The following is a 9378-nucleotide window of genomic DNA, read 5'->3' as shown; positions in this document are numbered from 1 at the left end:
ATCTGCAAGTGCGATTAACGCTTTATTCGTTATAACTTAACCATTACATCGGTATACATATAATATGGCTTTCTAAAGCTGTAAAGTTGATCGAACATTGTCTATAATTGATTAATTACCTATCTTCACTTCTTCCGTGTAACCTTCGTCGACGACTTTTCATGTTTAAATATATTTAATAGTTTATCCATTCTATCCATTATCTAAAGGATTTTCTTACCACAGTGCAAGGGCACAATAAAGCTGATGCAACACATTTGCTTGATCGAAAGCCCACAATCTTTTCGCGATAAATTTGAGCCTCCAAAAATCAGAAAAAAACAAACCCTAATATCATCGATCGTTCATCTACCCATCGTACAGCACGCCCCGTTCCAAGCTGAAATCGTATTCCACCCGGACGGCGGCCGATTTCGTGATGAAGGACAGCGTTTCGTTCGCGTGAAACTGCGTCACCTCCCAGTGGCTGCTATCCTTGGCCAGTTCCGGTGAAAGTTTGAACGGCACTCCATGCAGTACGTGGTGGCCAGCCTTTTCCTCACTGTGTTGCCGCACTGGTGTCACTGCTGCTGCAGCTCCGCCAGGAATTCCCGCCGGTATGCTCGGGTAAAGGCTCCGGGAAGGTGAATCGTTCGCCATTCCTCCGGAGCCCGAGGGTGAAGGAGTCGATCCCTTCCGTTCGACGAAAATGAAGTCGTCCTCTTTCGGGGCCGGGGGAATAGGTCCCGGGATGGCCTCCGACGGCGTGTGATCGGGACTAGGTTTTTTGCTTTTGAAAAACGAAAACATTTTACTGCGTTTGCACGGGTCACTGGTTAAAATTACTGTTTTTGTGAAATCGAAAACTAGCTTGCTAGTAAAATTCGCAAAATTGCGGTGTTGTTTATGTTTTCTCACAATGAAAATGACAGATCGCATTCGGTGAGTCATACCGAGGGGTCCACCGAAATATGTAATGATTACAAAAAAATATCCCTTTTTGTCGAGTAGTTGCCCCAGCCATTTCTACAGCAACAGCAACATTCTAGATGCACCTTGAAAAATTTCTACTCAGTCCTACTTATAAGTATAAGGTGAAGGTAAAAACGGACGATTTTTTGGGACTGTTCGAAGCACGATCGTTCCGAACCGTCGTGTTCGATTAGGGAATACCCGTACAATACAAAAAATCAGAAAAACCAGGCTTTGCCCCCCTCCAATAATTTGACCAAGATGGCCATGTATCGAAGTGTTCGAATGCATTCAGAAACGTCTCTACGAAGCGGGAAATCAAGCAAGACTGCTCGATTTTTCACTGGTATAATGTCGAATTCGTTTATTCCCGACGGTGCACTGCACCGGTGTAGCAATTGACACCGGAAAAACGAACGGTTTCGGTGCAATTTGTTGACAGCTTATGATGGTATTATTGGTATTAGTAAGAGCGCGTGAGAGCGTCAATGAAAACAATAAAGGATATCAAAAATAAACATCAATGTTTTCATGATTTCCGTGATGAATAAAATTATTTTGATTTATTTTTCATTTTCTATATACAATTTAACAATTTTAAAAGTTTTCAGTAATCCACTTGTACATGATAAACTTGTAATGATAAATGTTACTTGAAAATTGTTATCCAATGTTTTAACACTCCTACATTATTTATCTTCTTCAAATTCTTGTAATATCTTAATTTTTCAATTGAAAGCAACTTATTAGAATTTAACAATTTCCGTTGCCCAATAAAAAAGGATGCTAACATACAATTGTAAACGATCTACGTGCACAAATTTAACACAAGGCTGGTCAACAGAAAACGTTTAGCTACAACGTAAAAAGGAAAATTAATCAATGTTTTTTAAAACAAAGTTTATTGAAACGCAACTTATATTAAAAACGCTTTAACCATCCTTTAGTGACATTATTTGTTTGACTTTCAATGTAAATCAAAAATTCAATATTTGTCATAAGAAAAACAAAATAGAATTTATGGTTTTTGAAACGATATGAATTTGAAAAAAATTTGAAATGAAATGATATTTCAGTCCAATTTGAATTGATAGATTTTTATTCTATTCTGTTCTTATCAAAACTTTATTACGTAATTTTTTTCCATATATCATAGATCACCATGCGACAGAAAATTCTAATTATTAAAATCATTAAAAATAATCCACATATTTGTGGAAAATAGTGATGGGAAAAATATACGTTGAATCTCTTTGAAATTTCATGTTACTGATTAATTTTGAAGATTCCTCAGAAGTTGAAAGACGTGATAATCATCGATCAAGTTTAAATAATTTTTAAACGCACTGATTTGCTCTTTGGAAATTGAAACTTCTCAAAAGAAACGAATATCCAAGAAAACTGTTTACTTAATGCCGAAGAGAAAATCATCATTCCTACCAAAACAAAACCACGATACAAGTTCAGCGATATGCATGTATTGGTAAAACTAGCTTTGTACCTGCTACACCGCGCTCAAACTGGGTGTAGCATTTTCTTGCACCGGTGCCAATCGGGTGTCAAAACAGAACAGTACCTGCGAATAAACGAACGGTTTCGGTGCAAGTTTGCTACACCCGGTGGCAAAGCGGTGCAGGCGGTGCAAATAAACAAATTCGACATAAGGCAACACTTCAGGAAAACCAGAGTGTGATCCCAGAGCTATATCCAGAGGAATTCTGATGTCGTTTTCGTTTTTGCGGCGGTGCTACACCGCTTCGTGCTACACTTTTTGCAGAATAAACGAACATTTTCGGTGCAGTTGCATTGGTGTGCGTGTATAAACACCAAAATATTGACAACTTTGCAAACGCTGATTGGTGGACACGGTGTGCACCAGCTACACTCCCGATTTTTTGAGTGCTACACTATCATTCGCGGTGCAGAAAAAGTGCTGCACCGGTGTAGCACGAAAATCAAAAACGAACATTTTCGGTGCAAAAGTGCTACACCGGTGTAGCTCCACCGCAAAAACGAAAACGACATGAGCAACACTTCGATAACAGAGTTATTGTGGATTTACCGGCTACTTCTATTCTTATGTCGTTTTCGTTTTTGCGGTGGAGCTACACCGGTGTAGCACTTTTGCACCGAAAATGTTCGTTTTTGATTTTCGTGCTACACCGGTGCAGCACTTTTTCTGCACCGCGAATGATAGTGTAGCACTCAAAAAATCGGGAGTGTAGCTGGTGCACACCGTGTCCACCAATCAGCGTTTGCAAAGTTGTCAATATTTTGGTGTTTATACACGCACACCAATGCAACTGCACCGAAAATGTTCGTTTATTCTGCAAAAAGTGTAGCACGAAGCGGTGTAGCACCGCCGCAAAAACGAAAACGACATTAGACTACCGGTCGCTTCAGTATGACCTCTAAGGTAGGCGTTTTATAAAAAGAGTAACTTAAAAATGGTTTTAAACATTTTTATTGTATGAGCTATTCCTCTTTGCAACTAGCTACTCAGCGACATCCATTTTTTGACAATCAGGTTGATTTTTATATGAAAACGGCTACTTTGTAACGGCTACTTAAGTAACCGGTAGAATACAACTAGCCGGTAAATCCACAATACTCTCGCTGTATTTGTCTTGCCCCTAAAGGCCCGAACGCAATGCCGACCGAAACGGAACGGGAACGGAATGCGGAATGCGGTAACGGAATGCGGTTCGTACTAAAAAAAAATTCCGTGGCGGTGCCGCTGCGGCAAAACGCAATGAGTGCGGTTTTTTTGCGGATTTTTTCAAAACAACATCAGTTCTCTGAGAATGTTTATGATTCCGGGACGAAGGAAATTTTCGGAGTAGGTTTTTGATTCCGGGGAGGATCTCTAGTATCTACCAATACCGAGACCAATGCAAGAAGGAAATAGGTAATTCTGGAAGCAGGCTAGTGAATTTAGAGAAAAAGCTCAGGTTTTATTTGAAGGAATCAAAAATTTCCGGAAGGCGGGGATGCATCCTCCAGAAATTTCAAGGGAAATCTTTCAAGAATTTCTCAGAAATACTCGCAGAAGTTCCTTGGGAACTTTTCCGGAAGTTGATCCTCCAGGAATTCCTCAGAAGTACTTCTAGTAGCTCCACGGGAATTCAAGCAGGAGGAGAAGGAGTTCCTCGAAAATTTCTCCAGGTGTTCCTCGAGAATTTGTCCAGGAATTCATCGGCATTTTTTCAATGAGTTTCTTTGGAATTCCTCCAGGACTTCCTCGGGAATTTCTCTAGCATTTTCTCAGCATATTTTTACAGAAGTTGCTCGAGAATTCCTCCAGGATTTCCCAAGAAATTCCTCCAGGACTTCCCCAGATATTTCTGCATGAGATCCTCGGAAATATCTCCAGGCGTTCTTCGGGAGTTCTTCCAAAAGTTTCTCTGGAAATCCTGCAGGAATTCCTCGGGCTTTTCTCCATGAGTTCATCGAGAATTTCTCCAGGGTTTCCTTGAGAATACCTACAGGAGTTTCTCGGGAATTCTTCCAGGAGTTCCTTAGGAATTTCTCCAGCAGTATTAGAAATTCTTCCAGGAGTTCCATGGAAGTTTCTCCAGAAGTTCTTCGGAAACACCTCCATAAATTTCTAGGAAAGTCTTTTGAGAGTTTCTCGTGAATTCCACGACGATTTTCTTGGAAATTCCTTGAAAACTTCTCCAGGAGTTCCTTGGGAGTTAATCGAGCATTCCTCCAGGAGTTCTTACAGTTGCTCCAGAAGCTCCACGGGAGTTCCACCAGGATTTCCTCGGGAATTTCTCGAGGAGTTCCTACAAAATTTCTGTAGGTGTTCCTTGCCATTTTTCCCAAGAATTACCTGTGAATGCATCCAGGATTTCTCAGGAAATACCTCCAGGAATTCCTCCGAGAATTTCATGGAAATTCCTCAAGGACCTCTGACATATCTCCAGGAGTTCCACGGGAGTACTTGAAGAAATTGCACGGGAATTCCCCCAGGAGTTCCTCAAGAACATCCACAGGAGTTTCTCGGAAATTCCTCCAAATATTCTACGAAAATTCCTCCAGGAATTCCTCGGGAATTGTTCTTCGGGGATTCCTCCAGGAAGTCCTTCGGGGATTCCTCCAGGAAGTCCTTCGGGGATTCCTCCAGGAAGTCTTTCGGGGATTCCTCCAGGAAGTCCTTCGGGGATTCCTCCAGGAAGTCCTTCGGGGATTCCTCCAGGAAGTCCTCCGGGGATTCCTCCAGGAAGTCCATCGGGGATTCCTCCAGGAAGTCCATCGGGGATTCCTCCAGGAAGTCCATCGGGGATTCCTCCAGGAAGTCCATCGGGGATTCCTCCAGGAAGTCCTTCGGGGATTCCTCCAGGAAGTCCTTCGGGGATTCCTCCAGGAAGTCCTTCGGGGATTCCTCCAGGAAGTCCTTCGGGGATTCCTCCAGGAAGTCCTTCGGGGATTCCTCCAGGAAGTCCTTCGGGGATTCCTCCAGGAAGTCCTTCGGGGATTCCTCCAGGAAGTCCTTCGGGGATTCCTCCAGGAAGTCCTTCGGGGATTCCTCCAGGAAGTCCTTCGGGGATTCCTCCAGGAAGTCCTTCGGGGATTCCTCCAGGAAGTCCTTCGGGGATTCCTCCAGGAAGTCCTTCGGGGATTCCTCCAGGAAGTCCTTCGGGGATTCCTCCAGGAAGTCCTTCGGGGATTCCTCCAGGAAGTCCTTCGGGGATTCCTCCAGGAAGTCCTTCGGGGATTCCTCCAGGAAGTCCTTCGGGGATTCCTCCAGGAAGTCCTTCGGGGATTCCTCCAGGAAGTCCTTCGGGGATTCCTCCAGGAAGTCCTTCGGGGATTCCTCCAGGAAGTCCTTCGGAGATTCCTCCAGGAAATCCTCCGGGGATTCCTCCAGGAAGTCCTTCGGGGATTCCTCCAGGAAGTCCTTCGGGGATTCCTCCAGGAAGTCCTTCGGGGATTCCTCCAGGAAGTCCTTCGGGGATTCCTCCAGGAAGTCCTTCGGGGATTCCTCCAGGAATTCTTTCAGGGATTTTTCCAGGAATTCTTTCAGGGATTCTTCCAGGAATTCTTTCAGGGATTCTTCCAGGAATTCTTTCAGGGATTCCTCCAGGAATTCTTTCAGGGATTCCTCCAGGAATTCTTTCAGGGATTCCTCCAGGAATTCTTTCAGGGATTCCTCCAGGAATTCTTTCAGGGATTCCTCCAGGAATTCTTTCAGGGATTCCTCCAGGAATTTTTTCAGGGATTCCTCCAGGAATTCTTTCAGGGATTCCTCCAGGAATTCTTCCAGGGATTCCTCCAGGAATTCTTCCAGGGATTCCTCCAGGAATTCTTTCAGGGATTCCTCCAGGATTTTTTTCAGGATTCCTCCAGGGACTGCTCCAGGAATGCCCTCAAGGATTTCTCCAAGAAGTCCTTTTCCAAAGTAATTCTTTTAGGGTTTCCTCCAGGAATTTCTGAGTGAATTTCTGAGATTCCCCAAGGAATTCCTCCGAGGATTCTTCCAGGAAATCCATCGGAGATTCGTCCAAGAATTCTTTCGAAGATTCCTCCAGGAAGTCCTCCGAAATTCCTCCAGGAATTCCTTCAGAAATTTTTAAAGAAATATCTTCGAGAATTTTCGAAGGAATTCCTTCAGATACACCTCCAGAAATACATAGTGGAGTTCCTCCGAGAATTCTTTTGGGGGCATCCAGGAATTCCTCCGAGTATTCTGCAGGAATTCTTTCAAGAATTGCTCCACGAGTTTCTTCGGGGAGTCTTTTAGGAATTCCTCCGAGGATTCCTTCTTGAATTTTTCCGTGGATTCATTCAGGAATTCCATCGGAGATTGTGGACGCGAATACCAACTTATCTGGTAAAGTTTCTTTAATAAAATATAACAATAACAATAATCGGAGATTCCTCCAGGAATTCCATCGAAGATTGGGATTCTACCAGGAATTCCATCAGGGATTCCTCCAGGTATTCTTTCAGGGACTTCGCCAGGAATCCCAAGGATTTTTTCAAGAAGTCCTATGCGTAAGTAATGCTTTTAGGGATTCCTCCAGGAATGCCTCCGGGATTCTTGCAGGAATTCCACCGGGGATTCCTCCAGGAATTCCTCCGGGGATTCCTCTGGAGATTCCTCCAAGAATTCTTTCGGAGATTCCTAAAGGAATTCTTTTTTTTGGATATTCCTCTTGGAATTCCTTCGGAGATTCCCCAAGGAATTTCTACGGAGATTCTTCCAGGAATTCCTCCATGAATTATTTCAGGAATTCCTCCAGATTCCTACAGCAATTTTTCCTGGGTATTTTTCCAGAAATGCCTCAGAGGATTCCTGTACGATTTACTCCGGGTATTCATCTAGAAATTTTTCCGGGGATTCCTCCAGAAATTCCTTCGAAGATTCTCCCAGGAATTCCTACGGGGATTCCTCCTGAAATTTCTCAGGGGATTTCCCCAAAAAAATTTCCACGATTTCCTCATGGAATTCCTCCAGGACTTTTTCCAGAAATTCCTCCTTCAGAATTTTATTCAGGAATTTCTCAAGGAACTCTTCCAGGAATTCCTTCGGGATTGTTTCTAGGAGTTTTTCCAGGAATTACTTGAGGATTTTTTCCAGCAATTCCTCCAGATTTTTTTACAGCAATTCCTCTTGGATTTTTTTCTAGGAACTACTCCAGGATTCTAGCCAGGATTTCTTCCAGGATTGATTGATTGATTAATTTAGCTATATTATAGAGACTTTCAGCGCTTGGATGGTTCGTCTTTTTCCTGAGAAACCCCTAGAGGTATTCCATGTAACTTCATGTAATATCTGGAACTTTTTCTAGATGAATTCCTAGAGGTGTTACTGAAGGACTTCCTGAAGAAATTTTTGGAGGAATTCCTCCAGGGATTCCTCCAGGAATTCCTCAAGGGATTCCTCCAGGAATTCCTCAAGGGATTCCTCCAGGAATTCCTCAAGGGATTCCTCCAGGAATTCCTCAAGGGATTCCTCCAGGAATTCCTCAAGGGATTCCTCCGGAGATTCCTCCAGGAATTCGTCCGGAGATTCCTCCAGGAATTCCTCCAGGAATTCGTCCGGAGATTCCTCCAGGAATTCCTCCGGAGATTCCTCCAGGAATTCCTCCGGAGATTCCTCCAGGAATTCCTCCGGAGATTCCTCCAGGAATTCCTCCGGAGATTTCTCCAGGAATTCCTCCGGAGATTTCTCCAGGAATTCCTCCGGAGATTCCTCCAGGAATTCCTCCGGAGATTCCTCCAGGAATTCCTCCGGAGATTCCTCCAGGAATTCCTCCGGAGATTCCTCCAGGAATTCCTCCGGAGATTCCTCCAGGAATTCCTCCGGAGATTCCTCCAGGAATTCCTCCGGAGATTCCTCCAGGAATTCCTCCGGAGATTCCTCCAGGAGTTCCTCCGGAGATTCCTCCAGGAATTCCTCCGGAGATTCCTCCAGGAATTCCTCCGGAGATTCCTCCAGGAATTCCTCCGGAGATTCCTCCAGGAATTCCTCCGGAGATTCCTCCAGGAATTCCTCCGGAGATTCCTCTAGGAATTCCTCCGGAGATTCCTCCAGGAATTCCTCCGGAGATTCCTCCAGGAATTCCTCCGGAGATTCCTCCAGGAATTCCTCCGGAGATTCCTCCAGGAATTCCTCCGGAGATTCCTCCAGGAATTCCTCCGGAGATTCCTCCAGGAATTCCTCCGGAGATTCCTCCAGGAATTCCTCCGGAGATTCCTCCAGGAATTCCTCCGGAGATTCCTCCAGGAATTCCTCCGGAGATTCCTCCAGGAATTCCTCCGGAGATTCCTCCAGGAGTTCCTCCGGAGATTCCTCCAGGAATTCCTCCGGAGATTCCTCCAGGAATTCCTCCGGAGATTCCTCCAGGAATTCCTCCGGAGATTCCTCCAGGAATTCCTCCGGAGATTCCTCCAGGAATTCCTCCGGAGATTCCTCCAGGAATTCCTCCGGAGATTCCTCTAGGAATTCCTCCGGAGATTCCTCCAGGAATTCCTCCGGAGATTCCTCCAGGAATTCCTCCGGAGATTCCTCCAGGAATTCCTCCGGAGATTCCTCCAGGAATTCCTCCGGAGATTCCTCCAGGAATTCCTCCGGAGATTCCTCCAGGAATTCCTCCGGAGATTCCTCCAGGAATTCCTCCGGAGATTCCTCCAGGAATTCCTCCGGAGATTCCTCCAGGAATTCCTCCGGAGATTCCTCCAGGAATTCCTCCGGAGATTCCTCCAGGAATTCCTCCGGAGATTCCTCCAGGAATTCCTCCGGAGATTCCTCCAGGAATTCCTCCGGAGATTCCTCCAGGAATTCCTCCGGAGATTCCTCCAGGAATTCCTCCGGAGATTCCTCCAGGAATTCCTCCGGAGATTCCTCCAGGAATTCCTCCGGAGATTCCTCCAGGAATTCCTCCGGAGATTCCTCCAGGAATTCCTCCGGAGATTCCT

The 9378-nt window shown here is 44.8% G+C and overlaps 2 protein-coding genes across 2 annotated transcripts in view; both read right to left on the bottom strand.

Annotated features, from left to right (window-relative positions):
- Nucleotides 1-9378, bottom strand: part of LOC109427416 (regulator of telomere elongation helicase 1 homolog) — a 303579-nt gene that overhangs the window by 81227 nt on the left and 212974 nt on the right. The gene's annotated exons all lie outside the window — the stretch shown is intronic.
- Nucleotides 10-909, bottom strand: LOC109410141 (uncharacterized). The gene has a single exon (XM_019683667.3). The coding sequence runs from the start codon at nucleotides 787-789 to the stop codon at nucleotides 349-351; it is 441 nt and encodes a 146-aa protein (XP_019539212.1). The 5' UTR covers nucleotides 790-909; the 3' UTR covers nucleotides 10-348.

This window comes from Aedes albopictus, chromosome 1, assembly GCF_035046485.1.
Source record: "Aedes albopictus strain Foshan chromosome 1, AalbF5, whole genome shotgun sequence".
Lineage (NCBI taxonomy): Eukaryota > Metazoa > Arthropoda > Insecta > Diptera > Culicidae > Aedes > Aedes albopictus.
The sequence above is the reverse complement of the archived record's forward strand: the minus strand, read 5'-3'. Positions and strand labels throughout refer to the sequence as shown.

Coding starts and splice junctions, on each gene's coding strand:
- LOC109410141 (XM_019683667.3), bottom strand. CDS start 789: ATGTTTTCGTTTTTCAAAAGCAAAAAACCTAGTCCCGATCACACGCCG.